At 47.1% G+C, this 26,783-nt stretch overlaps 1 protein-coding gene across 6 annotated transcripts in view; it reads right to left on the bottom strand.

Annotated features, from left to right (window-relative positions):
* LOC311220809 (protein FAM219A-like) overlaps positions 1–26,783 on the bottom strand; it is a gene marked incomplete at both ends in the record, with an annotated part of 133,447 nt that overhangs the window by 50,934 nt on the left and 55,730 nt on the right. For 3 of the 6 annotated variants that reach the window (XM_084304412.1, XM_084304413.1, XM_084304414.1), the window contains one exon: positions 14,795–14,894. In XM_084304412.1, the coding sequence (XP_084160538.1) occupies positions 14,795–14,894 (100 nt within the window). The remainder of the gene's footprint in view (positions 1–14,794; positions 14,895–26,783) is intronic. The other 3 variants (XM_084304415.1, XM_084304416.1, XM_084304417.1) reach the window with 1 other exon arrangement.

Genomic DNA, 26,783 nt, shown 5'->3' with positions numbered 1-26,783 from the left:
TCAACCAGAAATACATGAATTTTGTTATGTTGAACCCTGAGGGCTTTGTAGTTCTTAGCTCATTGACTGATATTCCCAGTACTACTCCTCCCTGACAGTATGGCAATTTAATATCTGTCACGAATGCACAGCAGCAGGCTGGAAGGCAGGAGCCAACACCAAAGCTTGTGCTGTTAGCCTCTGTCCCCAAGTGGATTACTCCTTTGTTCACTCCAGTTTCCACTAAGATGGGGCCCAGCCATAAATTAGATCCTTAGTTTTTTCCAACGCAAGCACACCAGGGAACAACATGCTGAATTTCCTTGGAACAGGATTTCTGTTGCCGTTTCACCCTTACCAGAGTTGCTTGCTGTAAGTGAACATCATTCAAGTTAAGTGACTGAGGTTTCAGAGAATGTTGTTAACAAGCAGGAATTAATACAATAGCACAGGAGAAGTAATTTGGTGCTTGGAAGTGGACACACGTGATTGGTGTCTCTATGCAGAATCCCTGTCCCCAGCTAGAGACTGCGAAAGCCAGAGATATGAAATCCTCTCCTGCCATCAGGTAAAATCTTAGGATGTTTGTACATGGAGAAGTTCAGTGATGGAGCGATGGGTCCATTCCCTCACAGCCTGGTTACGTCTCCGTATGTCACACTCCAGTGCTGGATACCACTGGGTTCCCTTTTAGCAATCCTCTCAGCAAGCACCTTAGCTTAAGCAAGATCTGCAACAGCCTCTTGCAAAATTCAAGGATAATCCTGGTCAACTCCTAGTGTGGCATTTGCCTCAAAAGGTATTTGGATAATGCCCTCATTAAAAGGCTTTAACTTTTGGTTAGCCCTGAAGTAGTCAGGCAGTTGGACAAGATCTTTGAAGCTCCCTTCCAACAGAACTATTCTATTCTATTCCAGCATAGATGAAAACATATTTTATTTCCTGCTGTCTCTTCCTCATTATCCAAATATGCTTTGTATACTTATCACTGGATTTGACAGGTGTTATAAGATTATACCATACAACAGGGTGATATAAAACTTAATTGGATATCTGCAGAGTGCTTTGAGCTTAAAAGGAGATATGGTATATAGCATATTCTGTATGCTATGTATAATAGAGCAAAAAAGTGAAAATTTTACTCATAAATTCTTGTATCTTTCAGGACATTTGATGTATCCTTTAAATATGCTTTTTTTAACTTCAGCACTTTTTTTTTTTTAAATAAACGACACCATAGAGAGGTGGGACTGATAAAGAGAGAAACAGAAGCAGACAGAAAGCCTCAGTGGTCTAATCTGAGATCTCATCTCTCCTTGGAGGGAGAGCACTATGGTTATGTGTCAGAGCACAGCTTTTTCTCCTTCCTTCACCTCACCCTGCTTGACTCAGGCCTCCCCTATGGCTGCTCGGTTGCTCTTATCTCCTTCTTGTCATACAGAAAGCCAAAAGGCCAGGCTGGGATGATTCAAGATGCTTTTATGCTCACCCTAGCAATAGGTCCAGGTTCCAGGAGAGCATAATTTCCTCCCCCACAATAACGGGACTGTGGCTGACCTGCTCTAAGACTGATCTTTGCAGTGTCTCCTGGAGAAAAAAAGCAACATCCTACAATGCAGCTGGCCCCAGCAAAGTGTTAGTACCCTATTAATTCATGAAATAGCTCTGCTCTGTTAGCTGTAGGACAGCTTCCTGCCTCTTGAAGCACAGGAAGTTTCTGGTTAGGCTGGCAGATTATATAATTGAGCAACAGCAACTTACATTAAAGGCAACTTTGTGACATGCGCTTCTCCTTATGGGGCTGACTAGTACCAGCCACTGTGGTTTTTTTGGTACTTAGATAAATACCAGCATGAGATCTAAGCTGGGAGAGGAACAAAACTGTAGCTAGGAAAGTGGGAAAATTATCTGCTACATTTGCAATTCAGGTCACTTTTTCCAAGAAGCTTTGCAAACAAAATCTAAAATAAAAACCACAAATATTTTCAAGCCAGCATCAATATGAAATAGGCTTCCTTTTGGGACTTCATCTGCATGTAGCTCACTCGGTCCTAAAGAGGGATCCAGTGTGCTAGATTAGACATTTGCTGATCACATACAGTTAGGCACCCCACTGAGCAATCTTCCAAAAGTAGTGCCATATTTCTCTACCTAGTTCAAAGAGAGAAGGTGCTTACATCTAAGCAGACAAGATCCCACCAGAGCCCTCCAAAAATACCTACCTTTCCCCATTAGCTGACTGGCAACTTTATAAAGAAGCAGTTAAGAAACTGCTCCAGAACCTAGCTAAACTAAAGACAGCAAGGAAGCGCTGACAGATGCACTGCATCCCTGATGGATATCTAGAAGAAAGAGTCCACAGAGAATAATTAGGAGGTCAAAAGGCTGGGAAGAAAGGTATTAGCTGCAACATTTGAGCTGCTTCTGAATATAGCCTATAAAGCATGCATTTTCATAAATGGAGAAGATTTATCCTTTTTCAAGAACCCACGTCCAAGGAGAGCCTCTCTAATTTTCCACAAAAACAATCAAAACTCCCTAATGGCAGCTTGATTTTTGATACCCATCATCAGCCCTTGTTACTTTGCTTGCCTGAAGCCAGTTACAGTCAGCGAGCCCCTTCTGGGGTGGAATATCTCCCTCCAGCACATTAAGTGTACTGGCCAGGTGTCATGCCTTGGACACTGCAATTTTCCTTCCCTCTACAACAGTTGAGATTGCATGAAAGCCTGCGTTGAAGCCAGCCTGCATGCTTGTCATGGACGCTGAGTAAGAAAAGGAAGCAGGTCTCAGAGGGATGCTGCTATGAGTCGCTCTGTCTGCCTTTCTCTCGTATGCTCATCTTGCAGACAAGGATGTGGGGGATTTACTGCCAAGCTCCTGGAGTGGTGGATGTGTTGATAAAGATGCCACTGCCACAGTCCCTCATCACCACTGTAGCCTGTGCTGCAACCCATTGCCACACTGCCTATTTTGTTTTAACGCAAACTGTCACATCACTGACTGCTAGGTAAGACAGACAGACTGTCTGGATGGGGATTTCAGTGCAAAAAAGTGAAATTAAAAATGCAAAATAGAAAAACAGATGGCATAAACTTCATTAAAATAATATGTCATCTTGTGGGGACCCCATGGGGATCTGTTACCTTCCAATGGATATGGAGCCCCTGAGATTTACATTTAGGGATTATTCTGTTCCTTCCTCCTTATCACAACTCTCTTCTGTTTTCCAAAGGCTTGTGGTATGTGCTCCATCTGGATATGCCTCCTAATAAGGATGTGCTGGAGACATCTCCCAGCACTAATGGACACCCAACCCCCCCAGTGCTGTCGGGAGCCTCCTTATCAAGTGATTTGCAGGCAAGAAAGAAGCATGGCTGAGTCCTGAAATTTCAAGAGAAAGACAAAGTGGGAGTGTCAGGAAAGTAAGAAATACATAATTAATATGGTTAGAATATCTATAAGTCTTAAGATGATGAATTACATGAAGCAGAAGAGGTTACTTTCCCTTGATGTGAAGTTTGTCTCTTTTTAGATGTGGTACCAGCAACAAACTAAATACTTTACTATTCCACTTATAAACCAGGTGTAATCTTTAGGAACTTACTAGAAATAAAAGCCACCTGTGAAGATTTTCTTGTATCTAACTGACCCCCAAACAAACATGTGGTAATGCCATGTATTTACTTATGGGACAGAGAAACAACCATAGAAAGGACATTCAAGCAGCAGGATAAATCTGAGTTTGGAGCATGCAGCACAGCACACTTTCTGTCATCTTCAATCACTGTGGGTTCTGGAAGCAAAACTTGTATGCATGCTGGGTTGGTATTTAATTGAGCTCATTTAAACCAAGCTTCCAGCAAGTACATATGACAGATTTATATATGAATCTTCACAGAGTATAAAATGACATTTATCAACCTTCCAACAGAGTATTTGATATTTGAACAATTGATTCTGATTTAACAGTGAAAAATGCCACTATCCGTACAGAAAATTTGCAATAGGATTAAAACCCTAGTCACTACCATCCCCAACAATGGCTCTGCCAGGTAAGCTATTAAACATTTATGTACTACCTTAACTTTGTCTAGGCTTAAAGGGATTAAAAAGTAATCCAAATCCTGATGAGTTTAATGCAGAAGAGACTAAAGATTGAGTTGGAAGAAAAGGAGCCAGAGCTGGGAGATGTGAGACATTAAGCTGCTTGAAAATTTCAAAGGTCAGGCAGATTTTAAGAACGACAGCAGCAGGAGCTGATTGATGTGGATTAAAAGCATGTTACACTGGCTGCAGACAATACCATCAGTCTCATTTTGGCCCAGGTAACCTAGCACTCATCAGAGTATGACTAAGAGTAGAGAGTCGATCCAAATACCGCTAGATATGAGTTCACCTAATTAAAGAGACACACTGTATCCACAGGGAGAGGAGGTTTTTGAGCAGACTTTTCTCTAGAGCCCAGGCAGGAACATGCTTGTCAGCGTTGTTGGACAATTCCTCTTAAGCAGGTAGATTTCACCAACTATGATCTTCATAAGCACAGTGTGGTCAGCACTGAGCATTCACTAGACAGGAGCACTAGCAGGTCCTGGAGGCTGCGTTCTTCTATAACTCTGTGGAGCTCTAACATAATACAAGTTTTGGATGTTTTCTGTTATTCCCAGAAGATGCCAGTTGAGCCTGTCCCTGCTTTCATGGTTAAGCATGCTTTAATTTCCAAATGTAATATACCCCTCACAATTTATGCTTAACTTTTCCAATGTTGACACCATTTATTACATCAAATATTTCTTTTTTTGTTCCTGATATTTACTCCCTGAAAGATTTATACATGGCAAGCAAATCCTTTCTCCATCCTGGTTTTACCAGGTTCAATCTGCCAACCTCTTTTAGTTTTCTGTTATATGACAGGCTTTCAAATCCCATGTCTTATGTAGTTCTCATCTACGCCTAGCCCACACTAAATTCTTATTGGTGGAACTGAAGAGATGAGATTGTTATACTGCATTGCAAACATCTTACCCTGGCCTTTCACAATAGCAATGATACACCTTTATCTACTGGAAAAAGTGATACCGACTCTTCTAATATCTACCTTTCCCACTTTAATGGTGGATAATATAATTCAGCAGTGGCCAAATGGAATAAAATTTTCCCTACATGATAAAGCAGAAGTTTTGGCAGAAGAACTAATCATTCTGCTGTATCTGTATGTTTGGAAAAAAGCTGGGAAACTGCAAAGGTATGACTATGGCATATTTTTATGTATTAGTCCATTTTAATAATTACTTATCTTGCAATCATATCAGGCTTCATCTTCCTTAGTCACTTCCAGTTGGTAAACTTCAATATACAGCAGATTGAGTTGCTCCTGTCATATTTTTCTCATTTCTATTATTTTAGTTTTCATGCCTTTCCTCTGTGGCATTTCTGAGCCTTTGTTGTACTGATGTCTCCCTCCTTTCTTAGCCAACTCCCTCCTGCTTTTTGTCCCTTTGTCATTAATGAACTTCAAAAATAAATGACTATTGGACAAGTCCATTAACAATCTCCTTTCTTCTGACAGTTTCTCCTTCACCACGACCTAATGTAGTTCCCAGGGTTCTCAATTCATTGCCCCTGCTTATGCACTCACTTTATAAAACTGAAATTTGTTATTGTCGTGGTTTAACCAGGCCGGCAGCTAAACACCACGCAGCCATTCGCTCACCCTCCCCCCTCCCTCTCTGGGATGGGGGAGAGAAATGGAAAGTGAAGCCCGTGAGTTGAGATAAAAACAGTTTAATAAGACAGAATAATAATAATAATAATAATAATAATAATAATAATAATAATAATACAATGATGATAATAGTACTATTACTAATAATGTGTACAAACAACTGATGCACAATGCAATTGCTCACCACCCGCTGACCGATGCCCAGCCTAACCCCGAGCAGTCCGGCCCCCTCCCCCGGCTAGCCACCCCTATATATTGTTTAGCATGACGTCAGATGGTATGGAATACCCCTTTGGCTAGTTTGGGTCACCTGTCCTGGGTCTGTCCCCTCCCAGCTCTTACTGCACCCCCAGCCTGCCTGTTGGCAGGACAGAGCAAGAAGCTGAGACGTCCTTGGCTTGGTATAAGCACTGCTCTGCAACAATTAAAACATCGGGGTGTTATCAGCACTCTTCTCATCCTAAGCCAAAACACGGCATTCCACCAGCTACCAGGAAGAAAATTAATTCTGTTCTAACTGAAACCAGGACATCTATCCACCCCTTATTCCATACCATTTATGTCATGCTCAGGTTACACTCTTTTCCATACATTCTAATTAGTCACCTATAGTAGTCATGGTAGTGATAACATATAGTATTATATAGTAATTAACATGGTACAATTCAGTTCATGGGCTATTCTCACCCAGTATTAAATCTCCTTGAGGTACTGTCCTGGTTTCAGTTAGCACAGAATTAATTTTCTTCCTAGTAGCTGGTGGAATGCTGTGTTTTGGCTTAGAATGAGAAGAGTGCTGATAACACCCCGATGCTTTAGTTGTTGCAGAGCAGTGCTTATACTAAGCCAAGGACATCTCAGCCTTTGCTCTGTCCTGCCAACGGGCAGGCTGGGGGGTGCAGTAAGAGCTGGGAGGGGACAGACCCAGGACAGGTGACCCAAACTAGCCAAAGGGGTATTCCATACCATCTGACGTCATGCTAAACAATATATAGGGGTGGCTAGCCGGGGGGAGGGGCCGGGACTGCTCGGGGTTAGGCTGGGCATCGGTCAGCGGGTGGTGAGCAATTGCATTGTGCATCACTTGTTTGTACATACTATTATTACTTTCGTATTATCCCCATTGTATCATCATTATTATTATTGTTATTATTATTTTTGTTATTTTTTTTTTCCTGTCTTATTAAACTGTCTTTATCTCAACTCACGGGCTTCACTTTCCATTTCTCTCCCCCGTCCCAGAGAGGGAGGGGGGAGGGTGAGCGAACGGCTGCGTGGTGTTTAGCTGCCGGTCGGGTTAAACCACGACAGGTACACACCGGACCTCTCCGTTCTTTTGCATCACCCACCAAGTGTATCCAGGTCCCTGAGCGAAAACAATTCCACGAATGGGTTTGCCTTTTCCTGAGGCAGGAGTAGCCCAGACTGTTTTACCCAGCATATTTCTTACATGCACTACAGGAACTTTATCCCCATCTACAGTACGTAACAGGTTTGATTGGGCAGGTCCAGCTCGGTTGGCAGATCCCCTAGTATTGACTAACCAGGTGGCCTTTGCCAAATGCGTATCCCGATTTTTGAATGTCCCAGCGCCCATTGCTTTCAATGTAGTCTTTAACAGTCCATTGTATCGTTCAACTTTCCCGGAGGCTGGTGCATGATAGGGGATGTGATACACCCACTCAATCCCATGTTCTTTGGCCCAAGTGTCTATAAGGTTGTTTCGGAAATGAGTCCCATTGTCTGACTCTATTCTTTCTGGGGTACCATGTCCCCATAGGACTTGCTTTTCAAGGCCCAGGATAGTGTTCCGGGCGGTGGCATGAGGCACAGGATATGTTTCCAGCCATCCGGTGGTTGCTTCCACCATTGTAAGTACGTGGCGCTTGCCATTGCGAGTTTGAGGGAATGTGATGTAATCAATCTGCCAGGCCTCTCCATATTTATATTTCAGCCATCGTCCTCCATACCAAAGAGGCTTTGACCGTTTGGCTTGCTTGATTGCAGCGCATGTTTCACAGTCATGAATAACCTGTGCTATAGCGTCCATGGTCAGGTCCACCCCTCGATCACGAGTCCATCTGTATGTTGCATCTCTACCTTGATGGCCTGAGGTGTCATGGGCCCATCGGGCTATAAATAATTCACCTTTATGCTGCCAATCCAGGTCCACCTGAGCTACTTCAATCTTAGCAGCCTGATCCACCTGCTGGTTGTTTTGATGTTCTTCAGTAGCCCGATTCTTGGGCACATGAGCATCTATGTGGCGTACTTTCACAGCCAGGTTCTCTACCCGAGCAGCAATATCTTGCCACAATGCAGCAGCCCAGATGGGTTTGCCCCTACGCTGCCAGTTGTTTTGCTTCCATTGCTGTAACCATCCCCACAGGGCATTTGCTACCATCCATGAATCGGTGTAGAGATAGAGAACTGGCCATTTCTCTCGTTCAGCAATGTCTAAAGCCAGCTGAATGGCCTTCACTTCTGCAAACTGACTCGATTCACCTTCTCCCTCAGCAGCTTCTGCAACTTGTCGTGTAGGACTCCATACAGCAGCCTTCCATCTCCGATGCTTCCCCACAATACGACAGGACCCATCAGTGAACAGGGCATATTTCTTCTCATTTTCTGGTAACTGGTTGTACAGTGGGGCTTCTTCAGCACGACCCACCTCCTCCTCTGATGATATCCCAAAGTATTTGCCTTCTGGCCAGTCCATAATCACTTCCAAGATTCCTGGGCGGCTGGGGTTTCCTATTCGAGCCCGCTGAGTAATCAGTGCAACCCACTTGCTCCATGTAGCATCAGTTGCATGATGCATAGAAGAGACCCTTCCCTTGAACATCCAGCCTAGTACCGGCAGTTGGGGTGCTAGGAGGAGCTGCGCTTCAGTACCGACCACCTCCGAAGCAGATCAAAATCCTTCATATGCTGCCAATATCTCCTTTTCAGTTGGAGTATAGCGGGCCTCAGATCCTCTGTATCCCCGACTCCAAAACCCCAGGGGCCGACCTCGAGTTTCCCCAGGTTCTTTCTGCCAGAGGCTCCAGGTGGGGCCGTTCTCCCCGGCTGCAGTGTAGAGCACATTCTTTACATCTGGTCCTGTTCGAACTGGCCCAAGGGCTACTGCATGGACTATTTCCTGCTTGATTTGTTCAAAGGCTTGTCGTTGTTCAGGGCCCCATTCAAACTCATTCTTCTTACGGGTTACTTGGTAGAGCGGGTTTACAATCAGACTGTAATTTGGGATGTGCATTCTCCAAAACCCCACAACACCTAGGAAAGTCTGTGTTTCTTTTTTGTTAGTTGGTGGAGACATAGCTGTTATTTTGTTGATCACATCCATTGGGATTTGACGACGTCCATCTTGCCATTTTATTCCTAAAAACTGGATCTCTCGTGCAGGTCCTCTGACTTTATTTTGTTTTATGGCAAAACCAGCTTTCAGAAGGATTTGGACTATTTTCTTCCCTTTCTTGAAAACTTCCTCTGCTGTGTCACCCCACACAATAATGTCATCGATGTACTGCAGGTGTTCAGGAGCTTCCCCCTGCTCTAGCGCAGACTGGATAAGCCCATGGCAAATGGTAGGGCTGTGTTTCCACCCCTGGGGCAGCCGATTCCAAATATATTGGACTCCCCTCCAAGTGAAGGCAAATTGTGGCCTGCACTCTGCTGCTAGAGGGATGGAGAAAAATGCATTAGCGATATCAGTTGTGGCGTACCACTTGGCTGCCTTCGATTCAAGTTCGTACTGAAGTTCCAGCATGTCCGGCACTGCAGCGCTCAGTGGTGGCGTCACTTCGTTCAGGCCACGATAGTCCACTGTTAGTCTCCACTCGCCATTAGACTTTCGCACTAGCCATATGGGACTATTGAAAGGTGAATGAGTCTTGCTGATCACTCCTTGGCTCTCCAATTGACGAATTAGCTTATGGATGGGAATCAGGGAGTCTCGGTTAGTGCGATATTGCCGCCGGTGCACAGTTGTGGTAGCGATTGGCACTTGCTGTTCTTCGACCCTCAGCAACCCCACAACAGAGGGGTCCTCTGAGAGACCAGGCAAGGTAGATAATTGTTTAATGCCCTCTGTCTCTAAGGCAGCTGTACCAAAAGCCCACCGGAACCCTTTTGGGTCCTTGCAATATCCTCTTCTAAGATAGTCTATGCCAAGGATACATGGAGCATCCAGGCCAGTCACAATGCGGTGCTTTTCCCACTCATTCCCAGTCAGACTCACTTCAGCCTCCAATACAGTCAACTGCTGAGATCCCCCTGTCACTCCACAAATACAGATGGGCTCTGGACCTTTATAGCTCGATGGCATTATAGTACATTGTACACCGGTGTCTACTAAAGCCTTATACTTCTGTGCGTCTGACGTGCCAGGCCATCGAATCCACACAGTCCAATAAACTCGATTGTCCCTTTCCTCCCCCTGGCTGGAGGCAGGGCCCCCCTAACCCTGGTCAGAATCTTCTTCGTTTCTGTGTTTGAAGGACTGTCTGCTGGAAGTTGGAGCAGCAAACTTTTCAGAGAATCCCTTTTTCCTGATTGTTTTCTTTTGCAACTCACGTACCCGTGCCTCTAGGGTCGCGGTAGATTTTCCATCCCATTTTCTCATGTCCTCTCCATGGTCTCGTAAGTAAAACCACAGGGTAGCACGGGGTGAGTACCCACCATATCGTCTTCCTTGTGTGGATGAACGCCTACCCCTGATAGCTGAGACACTGCTTTGTACAGGTGGGGAGGAAAATAATCTTTCTTCAAGTTGGTGAACCTTTTCAGAAAGTTTCTCCACAGCTGAGATGCAGGCCTGTAAGGAAGAGGAGAGACTTTCTTCGTACTGCCGGAGTTGTTTAGCCACTTCATCCACTGTGGGTTCCTCATCCTCTTTCCAGGCATTATTGCCAATGAGCTGGCATATGATGATGGTGCACTCCGTACAAACTTCCGCCACATGGGTCGTGTACACCTGACTTCATCTGGATCTTTGGATGTTTGTCTGAGGTCTGGATCGTCATAAATCACCTCCCGTATGGCTAATTCCCTCAGGTACTGGATTCCCTTCTCCATAGTGGTCCACTTGCCTGGTAGTCATAAAAGTTCTTCCTTGAAGGGATACCTTTCCCTCACAGCTGAGAGGAGACGCCTCCAGAGGCTGTGAGATTGTGCTCCATCTGCAATTGCTTTGTTAGTGCCTGCGTCTCTAGCAAGGGATCCCAGTCGCTTGGCTTCCCTGCTTTCTAATTCCACACAATTGGCTCCAGTATCCCAGCATCGGAGCAGCCAGGTGACAAGCTGCTCACCTATACAGCAACCAAAATCTTTTCGCACATCTCGTAACTCACGCTCATTTAGGCTTCGGGTAGTTACTGTTGATTTTTCGGCATCCTCATCTTCCTCCCCTTAATCCATGATGGCCCAGTGTCGTCGTCGTCTCCGTCGTCTCTATACCTAGATTTGGCAGAAGACTCTCTGCGTTCTAGACGACCTGAATCTCTATACCATTTTTTCACCTTCTCTACAGGGGCAGCTTGCACTGCTACTGCTCGTTTCTCTGACCTTGTTACAGGGTCTGCCACAGAGGTTGGAATACCCTCTGCAGGGTCAACTTGCACTGCTACAGCTCTTTTCTCTGACCCAGCCACAGGAGCTGGAGCGGCTGCAGGAGCTGGGACTGGAGCGGCTGCAGAGTCCACCGTAGGGGTCACAGTGGCCGTTGGATCTGTCACAGGGCTTGGAGTGGCCGCAGGGTCTGTTACTAAATTGATAGCAGTATCAATGGCAGCTCGATAGGCATGAGCCAGGCCCCAGCATGTTACAATAATTTGTGTTACTTTGGAACTGCCAGAATCGCGACACCTTTTTTTCAAGCATTCTGCCAGTTTTTTGGGATTTTGCAGTTGTTCAGGGGTGAATTTCCAAAACACTGGGGGTGCCAACTGCTCTAGATGCTTGCCCATATCCTCCCATACTCCCTGCCACCCACAACTATCCTGCCTCCGGGCAGATCTCCGGATGAGCTTCCTAAGTAGTTGTTTAACTTTAAGCAGAATCTGAAGTGCATTCAGGAGGCAGAACAACAAGACTATGCTGGTCTGAGTATCCCAAGGATATTCAATATCTTGGAGAGCTATTGTAATAAACTCGGAGGATAAGAGGGTGGTGAAGGAGGAAGGAAGAGTGATCCAGGAGCATACAGGGGTGGTGAAGGAGAAAGGGAGAGTAATCAAGTAAGAAAAATTATCTTCCCCTTTCCCCTTCACAGATTGACTCCCTAATGAGAAAAGGCAACAGATATAATTGCTAATAGTTTCCAAAAAAAAGTTTCCAAAGTATAGAATCGAAGATGTTACTGAGTACAAATACCAGGTTAGAGTCATGGCCAGATATTTCATCATCTCATAAGCCACTGATACAACACACAGTACCATAATGGTCTGAAACCAGGGCCCGGAGAGGATAAACAACATGACAGAGAGCACATACAGAAAATAACGTGCTATAATACTCAATTTGGTAAACAGGCGCAGCAGAGTTGAGATTAAAGCAATCAGCATTATGACAAGTGACTATTAAGCAGGTCTACTACTTATACCAATTTTAGTTTAACACACTCTGGTCAGATCTGCCGTTATCTCAACCTTTCGTGCCCCACGTTGGGTGCCAAAAAGACTGTCGTGGTTTAACCCGGCCGGCAGCTAAACACCACGCAGCTGTTCGCTCACCCTCCCCCCTCCCTCTCTGGGACGGGGGAGAGAAATGGAAAATGAAGCCCGTGAGTTGAGATAAAGACAGTTTAATAAGACAGGAAAATAATAATAATAATAATAATAATAATAATAATAATAATAATAATAATAATAATAATAATAATAATAATAATACAATGATGATAATAGTACTACTACTAATAATATGTACAAACAAGTGATGCACAATGCAATTGCTCACCACCCGCTGACCGATGCCCAGCCTAACCCCGAGCAGTCCGGCCCCCTCCCCCCGGCTAGCCACCCCTATATATTGTTTAGCATGACGTCAGATGGTATGGAATACCCCTTTGGCTAGTTTGGGTCACCTGTCCTGGGTCTGTCCCCTCCCAGCTCTTACTGCACCCCCAGCCTGCCTGTTGGCAGGACAGAGCAAAAGGCTGAGACGTCCTTGGCTTGGTATAAGCACTGCTCTGCAACAATTAAAACATCGGGGTGTTATCAGCACTCTTCTCATCCTAAGCCAAAACACGGCATTCCACCAGCTACCAGGAAGAAAATTAATTCTGTTCTAACTGAAACCAGGACAGTTATAGATCTATTTTAAATTACCATTACATTTAATTTGCATGAATTGAACTTATTATCTCTGAATCCAAATCTATTTCTGATGATCAGCTCTTCTATAATGTCCTCATGTGTTACCAAAGCCAAGTATAGAATAGCACCATTTTCTGTCACATTAGTGAATCTCTGGAGGATATCTTTATTGTCTAGAAATGCAAGAATGTCTTGGATCTACCAATAATAGTATCAATTGCTCTCCAACCTAATTCCTGATGTTAAATTATCCAAAACAGCTACTGCAGTAGTAATTACCTCTCTAATAACATTACAGAACTCTTTAGGTAGTGAAAAAGGAACCTGATGGCATATGGAATGCGGGCAGTGATTATCTTTTACCAAACTGAGTTGAGTTGTCATTAACACTGCTTTCTGCCTTTTCCTGAAAAGCAGCTGCCAGTTTTAGAGTACTTATGATTGCTGTTGCAGGACAGATCTACTGTCCCAATGCACTTGGTCATATCCTCTATCAATAGTTCAAGGTCTTCCACTTTGCTGCATAACCTTGCTGCATTTGCACATACAACTTTGTCTTTTCCTCCCTAGTCACTCTTTCTTCAAGATCATTATTCAACTACTTTTTCACTTTGCTGTCCATGGACCTAGTCTACAAAATTCCTTTATGCACTGCAATGACCAGATTTGTCTATTATTCAATCTCCCATATACTCCATCAGAGCCTTGAGAATGCACAAGTGCTTCCAGCCTTTTCTGAGTGTTTCTTTAAGGCTTCTCTTACCAATGAAGCCAACACCACTCTTTGCAGTAGTACTGTAGGTCCTTGAGTTAAACCTACCTATTGACAAGATCTCTTCATAACCACATAACAATGCTCACACTTTCCCAAATCTTGTTCAGACTTTAGCTGTCTGCTGAACTTCCCTGTCACTTATTTGGTAGTGTCCGGAGCTATGCCACTGAACATCTGGGCATCCACTTTTTTTCAGAGCCTTCCCTGACATGGCACAGTCAACCTCAATCATCTCTAGCAGTATCTCATCAATGTCATTTATTCTAATGTGAAGGACAACTAGGGACTGCTTTCTGCTCCTATCTGGAAATTTTCCAGACCATTTTTTACCCATGCTCTAAGCAAAAAGCACACTATTCCTTTGACATGTCCTTTGTCAGGGTCTTGAGTCTGTATGGCACAACAGCGGCTCAGGTTTTGGAAGCAGGATGGCAATGTGTGGATTGCTGTCCTCTTGTAAGCATCAGCTTTATGAGGAAGCAGTGTATTGTGCTAATACATGCTGCTGCTTCCAGAACTTCAGAAATACTGCTCAGAAATAGCATGAGCATTTCTTTGTGAACCATTACAAACCCACAGTCCCTCCACCTCACAACAACACAACTCTGTCTTTTCCTGGTAATGGTCCAAGTCTCTGTTCCCCTCCCTTTTGTTTGCAGTCATCCTGGCCTCTTCTTTTTACAGTCCTTCTATATTATCTTCATTCTTTTTCTGGCCAAGCCTTAATCTTAGCTTGATGAAAATCTGTGAGTTTAAAAAGCTAAGCCTTCCTTTTGAAGAAGACCTCTACCACAGCCCAAGACAAAGCGTCCTTCAACGTTCGTAGGTCAGTTCCCTGAGCAGTGGAATCACACTGATAAACTGCTCTGTGAGATTTCTGAGCTGAGCTGGCACATTCAGTCATATAAATGGAGATCTGCTTATGATCCCACTAGCACCTCAACATATTACAGACCCTAGATTCAGCCTTCTCATTCTTCATCAGCAAAGACTCACCTAATTTCACTTGGAGTGGGGGCGGCTTATAGTTCATGGCTACAGTCTCTCCCTCTCTCGTATCACAATCTCTGTCCGAAATAGATGCAGCTGTTGGATCCTGTGGAGATAGAAAATGAAACAGAACAGAACGGTTTAGCTAAAAGTTATGCAGTCACTTCTCTAACTGACTATTAGGCTAGTCCATCCCCACACACGTTCAGAGGGAGCAGAGAGTATGCTGGTGTTTCAAATGGCTGAAACCTAGGGGAAAATCACATAACTCTGGAAGTATGTTTAGTATGTTTAAAGTATTTCTGGAAATGCCAGATTTCAACATCAGACACATGATAGATGATATTGGGAATATAATATGGAGGGTGGGTCACCAGATCAAATTCAGCCCGGGCTGGCAATAGTCCCAAGCCATTTTCATATGATGACTCTTTGGTGTGTCGTATGAAACACACTACAGTTTCAACTGAGTTCTAAGTGGATCAGTCAACCTCGTGATTAAAACTAAAAAGTTCGTGACCAGCTGTGTAAGTCTGGCTCAAAAGGAATTAAGACCAAATGAAAAGGTGAATTCAATCTCCGGTCCATCTTGGAGAAGACTGAAGAAGCCTGTATTTCCCATACTGGACCTATTTTGTGGCTAAATGGGAAGATTTAATTTTAGTATCTGTCAGCACAGAAATTTTCACTGGAATCCCCCTAAAACAAAAGCTCCCAAAACTTATATCTGCTCCATCGTATACACTTGCAGACAACCTAATCCAGGTAGTGCTGTATTCAGTGTTACAGTGCATCAGAGCATTCACACAGAGATAAACTACCAATTCACTTGGCTCCAGCACTGATGAAAGTATTTAAAATCCTTTCATGTCAAATTTCAAACCTGTTGGACCTATATCTATTTAGCACCACTGATTTTCCAATGTGTTCACTTCTTCCCAGCTAGAAACTAAATTGAACATGCATATGTATATATACAAATATGGGTATATGAATTCTGATTTATAATAGGTACACCTGCACAGGGAAAAACATCCAGCATTAAGTCCAATATCTGACGAAACCATCACTTTGTAGAAATAGAACAAATCGTGAGAAACTAAATATCGATAAATACCACTCCAAAGTAGCTAATAATATTGTCCATCTCTCAGTTTCTGGAGATTTCTACAGATTTTCTAGTAAAAATGCAACCTATGATTTGGCGCTGACACCTGTATGCAATGCAAGTTATTGAAGCGCACCTGCGGGACAATGCAGTCATTGGTCCCAGCCAACATGGGTTCATGAGGGGTAGGTCCTGCCTAACAGATTTGATTTCCTTTTATGATAAGAAAACACGGTTGGAGCATTTTGCTCCTGAGGGATGGACCACGTGGTACGGACCCATATCTGGAGCAGTTCTGGAAGAGCTGCTGCCTGTGGGAAGCCCACGCCGGATCAGTTCACCAAGGACTGCATCCCATGGGAGGGACCCCACAGCACAGGGGATGAGAGTGACCTAGAAGGAGCGGCAGAGAAGAAGCGCTGTAGACTGACCATAATCCCCATTCCACCGTTCCCCTGCGCCGCTCGGGGGGAGGAGGTGGAAGAGGGTGGATGGGGAGGGAAGGTGCTTTTGGTTTCTTTCCTTTGTTTCTCACTTCTCTAGCTTGTTAGTAATTAGCAATAAATCCTACTGTCTCCCTATGCCGAGTCTGTTTTGCCTGTCACAATAATTGCTGCGTGATCTCCTTATCTCAACCTTTGAGCCCTTTTCATCGTATTTTCTCCCTGTTCCTCTTTGAGGAGGGGGATTGAGAGAGCGGTTGTGGTGGAGCTTGGCTGCCCACTCGAGAGGAACCGCCACAGCACCACAGTACAAAAAGGATGTAAAACTGTTGACGAGTGTCCAGAGGAGGGTGACGAAGATGGTGAAGGGCCTAGAGGGGAAGACATATGAGGAGCGGATGAGGTCACTGGGCCTGTTCAGCCTGGAGAAGAGGAGGCTGAGGGGGGACCTCATCGCGGTCTACAACTTCCTCATGAGAGGGAGTAGAGAGGCAGGTGACCTATCCTCTGTAAACACCAGTGATAGGACCCGCGGGAATGGTGTTAAGCTGAGGCAGGGGAAGTTTAGGCTGGACATCAGGAAGAGGTTCTTCACCGAGAGGGTGGTTGTACACTGGAACAGGCTCCCCAGTGAAGTAGTCACTGCACCAAGCCTGTCTGAATTTAAGAAGCGTTTGGACTGTTCACTTAGGCACATGGTCTAAACTTTTGGGCAGACCTGTGTGGTGCCAGGAGTTGGACTTGATGATCCTTATGGGTCCCTTCCAACTCGGGATATTCTATGATTCTGTGATTCTATGCAATGCAAGCCAGTCAGTGAGTTTCAAAGCAAGGGACTGTTGCTCTTCTGTCACAGAAAGAAATCAGTCTGTGAGCTCAGTGAGTTCTCCTTCAGTCAGTAAGTTCTGAAGAAAAGGACCGAGGAGTCAAGTTGACAGGACACCAAGGACACCAAGTTGAAGGTGAATCAGCAATGAAGAGTAGAAGGGTAACAGCATTCTTCTACTTTAAACTACAAGTTTAAATGATCCTGAATGGGATGAGAAGGCGAATAGGGATCAGCCAGCCTTTATTTTCTACAACAAAGGGCTATCAAATGTTAACATGCAACAGCTGGAAACAAACTCGGTACTTCTACATACTACAGGTGACAGGCTACTGTGGATGCTAAAAGGGGCTCAGGAAAGGGTGAGATAAATGCATGGAAGGGATATCCATCAGGACTATCAAATACTAAAGAACTGCTGCCAGCTTAGGCAGCCCTAGAGGCACAGATCACTGGAGGGAGTGAACCAGGGAGGCAGGGCTCACCCAGTTCTCATTCTTACAGGGACACGATGAAGGGGTAGGTGAGGCCTTTAATCGGACTCGGAATAGTCATCCTTATTTTTTGTGTCAGAAGCTATTTTATGGTCTCAACTTCAGAACAGCTCCTCTGATTTCCTTGCAATATGTGATCTATCTCTCAAATGCCCAGCTGATGAATCAGTCCCTGGAGAGCTCGCTCCTTCCCCCACCACTGACTACCGAGCAACCACCGCTGTGGTGCACGGGCCAGGCCTGCTCCCTCTGAATTGCAAAACTGAACCAAAAGGACACTGATCTGGGCCAGAGACAGCGTCCCCAGCATGAGCGAGCCTTGTCTGTGGCACTGGCATAACCCTGGTTCTGCAGCAATGCACAGGGCTCCACATGAGCACGAGCACGACAGCATTCTTGTGGCTCAGCTGGAGCTGCCCCCTTGCCTCCGTGCATACTGAATGCACACATTTCTCTCTATAGTAAATCTACCCAGAGAAACATTTACTCGACTAATTAGTCCTTTGTTTGTGGATGCCTACAAGCAGACCGAGATTCACCATGTGCTTTTGCTACTGGAATTCACTTGTGGCTTTATCCTTTTTTACAAGCCTTCCTTAGACAATGCATTCAGCTTGGACCCCAGCATCAGGGCCACAGCTATGCGGTGTGACCTGTCCCAGGCCAGGTGATGTGATTTCTCTGCTCCCTGGGAGGCAAATAACACTCCCAATAAAAAGGCAAGTGGCTGCAGTGGCTCCAAAATGGCTCTGAAAAATTAATACATTTTAGGGTTTTTTTTTTGATTGTTTGGGTTTTTTTGACTGTTCCTGAGACCTTTTTATGCCTCCTAGGGAAAAAAAAAATACATTCAATCAGACTGCTGCATGAACATTTGGCTGGGGCCAGAGTTTAATCAAAGTTTTCTCCCCACATGCTCACAGCTTAATTGGGCATAGGTAACAGTAGCATTTGAATGGTGGGGCATTTCCTTATCATTTTTTTCTTCTTCTGGGCTCAACACAACAGACCATGAAAACTCTGCCTCCTGCTAGGTACAGCCACGTCCTGCAGTGAGTACAACGTGCCGTGTCTGAACATCAGAAATTAGTTCCAATGAACCTTCATGGTACAGCATCAGTGTGAATCCTTGGTATGCAGGAGCATGGAGAGGAGCTGAAACCACTTTAAACTTAAATCAGGGGGTGCCGAGTAGGGTTTTTGTTCTTTCTCTGTTCCACTCTTCTTCCCCTTTCCAGGTCAACAGTCTTTTTACTCTTACTGCCTGCCTCTCCCAGTAGCCCACACTGACTATGGGGAAGAATAACCCCAAACAGCCACCAAACTGCAGTGTTACACCCTGAGCAATGGAGCTGGGTGCAAATACACCCTTGAAGCACCTTTGGAAAAGCAGCTTCCTTTCACATCCTTCACAGTCAACACCTCTGACATCTTGTGAGCTTAACAAGCCTGCACCATGACTCCTCTGGGACCCTAGTGCACGTGGAAGGGAATGGGCATGCAGTTTTTGTGGCCTTCAGCTGCCCCTTAAGAACAGGGCTGGTAACTGAGATGCCTCTACTTGCCCACCCTTCCAACCCTCAAGATCAGTCATTCTTGCAGTCACTAGAAGACATTCTCCACTCTGCTCTCCGTGGGGAATTCTGTGATCATTAAAGCAGCTCTGCTTTTTAATAAAGCAGAGGGGGAAGAGTGCCTACAGACAACATTCTCACCCTCTGATCTCACGGAAAGACCCAACATACAAGGCTGTACCCATCACTTCTCTCCTCAGTTCAGAGGCATCGGTCTGATTATCAGCAGCTAAATCATTATGATCTGGCTGCTCAAGAATATCATCCAGTTAGCTTTGTCTCTCTCCAATACAGGCTGCTGATGTGTGTTCTGTCTTCTGTCCAACTTAAAGATGCTGGAAGTCCTGGTACCAATGTGTGCGTTACGGCCTACAGCAAGCACTTGCAGCCCAGCAGACTCCTGCTTTCTGAAGCTGCCCATGTGGATCACATAGAAAGGGCCATGGAAAGGACAAGCCCAAGTGTTTTGCTTTTTTTTTTTTTTTTCCCCACATAAAACAATGAGCTTGAAAATGTGATAGATGAAAATGTGCATGAGAAACTGACTTAGCACAAAAACAAGTGAGAAACTCATGCACCCCAAATGCAGGGTATACATTTGGGTCACTGAGAAGTTTCTATCATTCCCATGTTGTCATCCCAGGCTCCTGGGCTAGAACGTTGCTCCCGCTAATAGGTATTCACATCTTCAGTCTCTCTGCCCTGGGAACAGAAATCATATTGTGAAATATATTAATCTGATTCGTGCCAATGTGGAACAATGCTAGGGCCTCATGATGAAATGTGACCTTCTGTCTTACATCACCTTGTATAACCACAAGTCCAAGAGAAACAGAGTGGTTAGTGTATATAGTTCTTGTATCTGGCAAAAGAATGGTCTAGCAGTTCATGTTGATAGAGGGTTTGAAAGGTAAACCTTGAGACTCGGGTCTGGGAGATAAGAGAATAGGGGGGAGTTTTTTGAGATAACTGCTGCCTATTGCACGAGACACAACTTTCTGACATCCAGCCCAGAGACTGCTAAATAAGGAGAGGGTTTGCGGTCCCGGCGCAAGATGGCGGCGGCGGGGCGGGCGAGGCGGAGGTGGGGCGGCGGCGGCGAGCGCGGCGCTGCGCGAAGCCTGCAGGCCCCGGCCTCACGCCCAGCGGCCCCTAATTTTTGATTTGCCGAGGCGATCGGCTCCGGGGCAGACGCGTTCTGCAGCGGAGCGGGGGATCGGGCCAGGCAGGGCAAATTTTTTCCGGCATCGAGCCTACTTGAGGGAGCCGCCAGGACCCGGCAGCCCTCGTGAGGGAGGCTGACGAGGCGAAGGCGGAGCCAGCAGCGCCCCCTCCCCAGCCATTCAAAAGCTGCCCCTAGGGAGCGCGAGCGACCAGGAGCGGGGCAAACAGGGCGGGCAAACAGGGCGTGGCGCGTCAGAAGGGAGTGGCGCGGCAGAAGGGAGTGGCGCGGCAGTTAGCGCAGGCAGGGCGCGCAGGAAGGGCAGAGCGCTCCCCCTACACACAAACAACACCTCGTTAACAACAGCCGTAGCTAGGTGATAATGGTCGCCACCAGGCACGGCGCGCTCTCCAGAAAGTCGGTACACACGCAGACCGACTACCCGTTAAAAAATGCCGCAGTTCAGGTCACCGGATGCAAGGAGTGTCTGAGCCTGTTGCTGCCATCGGCGGGAGGCAGAGAAACTGCGTGCGTGAGGTGCGAGCAGGTGGATGATCTGGTCCGCATGGTGGCGGAGCTCAAGGAGGAGGTGGAGAGGTTGAGGGCCATCAGGGAGTGTGAGCGGGAGATAGACTTCTGGAGTAACTCCCTGCAGGGCCTCGAGGGGAGGTGCCGAGGTGAGACTCCTCAAATGGGGGCGGACCCCCTGCCCTGTCCCCGTCGGGCAGAGGGAGGGGATCTGGGAGCTGAGGAGGAATGGAAACAGGTCCCTGCTCGACATCGCAGGCGATCCCCTCCCCTTCCGGCCCCACCCTCCCAGGTGCCCTTACACAACAGGTTTGAGGCCCTAGAGATTGAGAGGCCGGTGTGTGAGGAAGAGGTAGCAAATGTTCCCAGGAGGATGCCTGGGGTGAGGAGGTCAACTCCGCGCCTCAGGACTGCCTCCACCAAGAAAGACAGGAGGGTTATTGTTGTTGGTGACTCGATTCTTAGGGGAACAGAGGGCCCTATTTGTCGGCCTGACCCTACCCGTAGGGAAGTCTGCTGTCTCCCTGGGGCCAGGGTCAGGGACGTTGCCAGGAAGCTTCCTAACCTGGTACGCCCCTCTGACTATTACCCCCTTTTGATAGTCCAGGCGGGCAGTGATAACATCGAAGAGAGAAGCCTCAAGGCTATCAAAAGGGACTTTAGGGGACTGGGTTGGTTAGTGGATGGAGCGGGAGTGCAGGTGGTGTTTTCATCCATCCCTATGGTGGCAGGGAGGGGCTCAGAGAGGACACAGAAAGCCCACCTGTTAAACACGTGGCTCCGGGACTGGTGCCAACGCAGAAATCTTGGGTTTTTTGATCATGGGGCACTTTACTCAGCACCTGGCCTGATGGCCGCAGACGGGTCCCTATCTTTTAGGGGAAAAAGGATCCTGGGCCAGGAACTGGCAGGGCTCATTGAGAGGGCTTTAAACTAGGTAGGAAGGGGGATGGGGCTGAGGCTAGGATTGTTGGGGCTGTGCCAGGGGGAACAATGGCAAGGCTGGAGGATAAGGCTATGGCCCAGCTGAAGTGCATCTACACCAATGCACGCAGCATGGGTAACAAACAGGAGGAGCTGGAAGCCATCGTGCGGCAGGCAGGCTACGACTTGGTTGCCATCACGGAGACGTGGTGGGACCAGTCTCATGACTGGAGTGCTACAATGCCTGGCTATAAGCTCTATAGAAGGGACAGGCAGCATGGAAGGGGTGGTGGTGTGGCTCTCTGTATTAGAGAGTCTTTCGAGGTTGTAGAACTCGAGGTTGGGAATGACAAGGTCGAGTCCCTTTGGGTTAGGATCGGCAGGGACAACAAGGCTAGTGTCCTGGTCGGGGTCTGCTATAGACCGCCGAACCAGGATGAGGAGACGGATGAGGAATTCTACAGGCAGCTGACAGAGGTTGCAAAATCATCAGCTCTTGTACTCGTGGGGGACTTCAACTTCCCTGACATATCCTGGAAGCACAACACAGCCCTGAGAAAGCAGTCTAGGAGGTTTCTGGAGAGCGTGGAAGATAGCTTCCTGACACAGCTGGTTAGTGAACCTACCAGGGGTGGTGCCCCGCTAGACCTTCTCTTCACAAACAGAGAAGGACTGGTGGAGGACGTGATCGTCGGGAGCTGTCTTGGGCAGAGTGACCACGCAATGGTGGAGTTCACTATTCTTGGCGAGGCCAGGAAGGGGACCAGTAAAACCGCTGTATTGGACTTTCGAAGGGCTGACTTTGAGCTGCTCAGGACACTAGTTGGTGGAGTCCCTTGGGAGGTGGTTCTGAAGGGCAGAGGGGTCCAGGAAGGCTGGGCGCTCTTCAAGAGGGAAGTCTTAATGGCGCAGGAACGGTCTGTCCCCACGTGCCCAAAGACGAGCTGGCGGGGAAGAAGACCAGCCTGGCTCAACAGAGAATTGTGGCTTGATCTTAGGAGGAAAAAGAGGGTTTATAAGCTTCGGAAAAGTGGGCAGGCCACTAAGGAGGACTTTAAAGAAGTAGCGAGGCTGTGCAGGGACAAAATTAGGAAGGCCAAAGCTCATCTGGAGCTCAATCTGGCTACTGCCGTTAAAGATAACAAAAAACGTTTCTATAAATACATCAACACAAAAAGGAGGACTAAGGAGAATCTCCATCCTTTACTGGATGCGGGGGGAAACTTAGTTACAAGAGATGAAGAAAAGGCGGAGGTGCTCAATGCCTTCTTTGCCTCAGTCTTTAGCGGCAATACCGGATGTTCTCTGGATACTCAGTACCCTGAGCTGGTGGAAGGCGATGGGGAGCAGGATGTGGCCCTCATTATCCATGAAGAACTGGTTGGTGACCTGCTACGGCACTTAGATGTGCACAAGTCGATGGGGCCGGATGGGATCCACCCAAGGGTACTGAGGGAACTGGCAGAGGAGCTGGCCAAGCCACTTTCCATCATTTATCAACAGTCCTGGCTATCAGGGGAGGTTCCAATCGACTGGCGGCTAGCAAACGTGACGCCCATCTACAAGAAGGGCCGGAGGGCAGACCCGGGAAACTACAGGCCTGTCAGTTTGACCTCAGTGCCAGGAAAGCTCATGGAGCAGATCCTCCTGAGAGTCATCATGCAGCAATTGCAGGGGAAGCAGGCGATCAGGCCCAGTCAGCATGGCTTTATGAAAGGCAGGTCATGCCTGACGAACCTGATCTCCTTCTATGACAGAGTGACACGCTGGGTGGATGAGGGAAAGGCTGTGGATGTGGTCTACCTTGACTTCAGCAAGGCTTTTGACACCGTCTCCCACAGCATTCTCCTCAAGAAACTGGCTGCTCTTGGCTTGGACTGGCGCACGCTTCGCTGGGTTAGAAACTGGCTGGATAGCCGGGCCCAAAGAGTCGTGGTGAATGGAGCCAAGTCCAGTTGGAGGCCAGTCACTAGTGGCGTCCCCCAGGGCTCGGTGCTGGGGCCGGTCCTCTTTAATATCTTCATCGATGATCTGGACGAGGGCATCGAGTGCACCCTCAGTAAGTTCGCAGATGACACCAAGTTAGGTGCGTGTGTCGATCTGCTCGAGGGTAGGAAAGCTCTGCAGGAGGATCTGGATAGGCTGCACCGATGGGCTGAGGTCAACTGCATGAAGTTCAACAAGGCCAAGTGCCGGGTCCTGCACCTGGGGCGCAATAACCCCAAGCAGAGCTACAGGCTGGGAGAGGAATGGTTGGAGAGCTGCCAGGCAGAGAAGGACCTGGGAGTGATGGTGGATAGTCGGCTGAATATGAGCCAGCAGTGTGCTCAGGTAGCCAAGAAGGCCAACGGCATCCTGGCTTGTATCAGGAACAGCGTGACCAGCAGGGCTAGGGAGGTGATCGTCCCCCTGTACTCAGCTCTGGTGAGGCCGCACCTCGAGTACTGTGTTCAGTTTTAGGCCCCTCGCTACAAGAAGGACATCGAGGTGCTTGAGCGGGTGCAGAGAAGGGCGACGAAGCTGGTGAGGGGCCTGGAGAACAAGTCCTACGAGGAGCGGCTGAGGGAGCTGGGCTTGTTCAGCCTGGAGAAGAGGAGGCTCAGGGGCGACCTTATCGGTCTTTTTAGGTACCTCAAGGGAGGCTGTAGCGAGGTGGGGGTTGGCCTGTTCTCCCACGTGCCTGGTGACAGGACGAGGGGGAATGGGCTTAAGTTGAGCCAGGGGAGTTTTAGGTTAGATGTTAGGAAGAACTTCTTCACTGAAAGGGTTGTTAGACATTGGAACAGGCTGCCCAGGGAAGTGGTGGAGTCACCATCCCTGGAGGTCTTCAAAAGACGTTTAGATGTAGAGCTTAGGGAAATGGTTTAGTGGAGGGCTGTTAGCGTTAGGTTGGAGGTTGGACTCGATGACCTTGAGGTCTCTTCCAACCTAGAAATTCTGTGATTCTGTGATTCTGTGAGGGGGGAAGCTGAAGAACGACCAAAGGACAAAGCCTGGGAGGAAGACTACGAGCCTTCAGTATCAGCGACCCCCAGAGGGACCACCGGAGACTGATACGCATGCGTCCATGGGATGGTTCGGGTCCCGGGAAACTAATTATAATAACCCTGCCTTTTCCAAAAGTGGTGATGAATATGTATTAGCCTAGGAGCATAAAAACCAGCCGCCTGATGTAACTTGTGTGTGTCTTGGTGGAGCGGAGACTCCCGGCGCACCCAGCACTGTTTGCTTGCCTCCATTCGTTTAATAAATTGTAAACTTTAATTGCAATCCTATTTGGGACTCAGTCATTTATTACAATATGATACTTGCAGATTGGCTCTGCCTCAAGCTGTGACACACAAGGTTGTCCTGATGAATGTAGCTGTGGATGGCATGCTTGCGGAGAAGGGACTCTGATAGGCAGGTATGTAAAAGCACAGGCTCACAGTATTTTAGACAACAGACCTGAAGCCTCTAGGTACCACTACAATATAAACATGAAATATCTATAAGCATAGAGTATAAAACAAACAAAAAAAACACTGGGAACTGAGATGTACAAGATGTGCACAGATTTGTGTGATCTATGTGAGAAAGCATAAAAGTAGAGGGATAAAGGATGTGAGATTTATACTGAGTCAGGCCGAACAATGGTCAGTAACGGCATATTCTGGAAGAGAAAGGGAAGTGTCACAGAGGGATGTACGGCAGGAATGTAACCTGCAAACCTCACGAAAGAGTCTCTCATGCTCTCCTCTCTATCCCTTGGGCTTCAGCTTAAACATTCTGTTTTGGAGCCCATTATTTCAAGTAAGATGTTGTGGAGTAATTGCCTAAAGTGACTAGGAAACTTAAACTACTATTCACATTTTAAAGAAAATGTACAGCATTGAAGAGGCTTTCAGGGTAGGGTGTAGCTGCATTACCTGAGCATTCCCTAGGCTTCCAATCTTAGATGTTACCACACTAGGGGAACCTGGTGTGCTGACTCTATGAAACAGTACAGAGCGTAGAGCGGAGCGGAGACACCGCGGCTAGGCTCTGTGACAAGAGGGGGACTCGACTGTTCTGGTGCACACCGGGACCGAAAGCTGCACATTTGTTACCCTGAGCCGATGACCTGTCATGTTTTTGACAAAATGCTGTACTCTAGTGAACTTTTTCTCATTATAATATCATTATAATACAAAAAAACACACCTCCATCCCAAAAGCTACCCGCCTCCAAGGTGTGACCACCCCTCACTGAGCACGCGCCCTGAATTTCACAGAATCACAGAATTTCACAGAATTTTCTAGGTTGGAAGAGACCTCAAGGTCATCGAGTCCAACCTCTGACCTAACGCTAACAGTCCCCACTAAACCATTTCCCTAAGCTCTACATCTAAACGTCTTTTGAAGACTTCCAGGGAGGGTGACTCCACCACTTCCCTGGGCAGCCTGTTCCAGTGCCTCACAACCCTTTCAGTGAAGAAGTTCTTCCTAACATCTAACCTAAAACTCCCCTGGCTCAACTTAAGCCCATTCCCCCTCATCCTGTCACCAGGCACGTGGGAGAACAGGCCAACCCCCACCTCGCTACAGCCTCCCTTGAGGTACCCATAGAGAGCGATAAGGTCGCCCCTGAGCCTCCTCTTCTCCAGGCTGAACAAGCCCAGCTCCCTCAGCCGCTCCTCGTAGGACTTGTTCTCCAGGCCCCTCACCAGCTTCGTCGCCCTTCTCTGAACCCGCTCAAGCATCTCCATGTCCTTCTTGTAGCGAGGGGCCCAAAACTGAACACAGTACTCGAGGTGCGGCCTCACCAGAGCCGAGTACAGGGGGACGATCACCTCCCTAGCCCTGCTGGTCACACTGTTCCTGATACAAGCCAGGATGCCGTTGGCCTTCTTGGCCACCTGAGCACACTGCTGGCTCATATTCAGCCGACTATCCACCATCACTCCCAGGTCCTTCTC

Source organism: Netta rufina, assembly GCF_964035555.1.
Source record: "Netta rufina genome assembly, chromosome: W".
Taxonomy (NCBI): domain Eukaryota; kingdom Metazoa; phylum Chordata; class Aves; order Anseriformes; family Anatidae; genus Netta; species Netta rufina.
The sequence above is the reverse complement of the archived record's forward strand: the minus strand, read 5'-3'. Positions and strand labels throughout refer to the sequence as shown.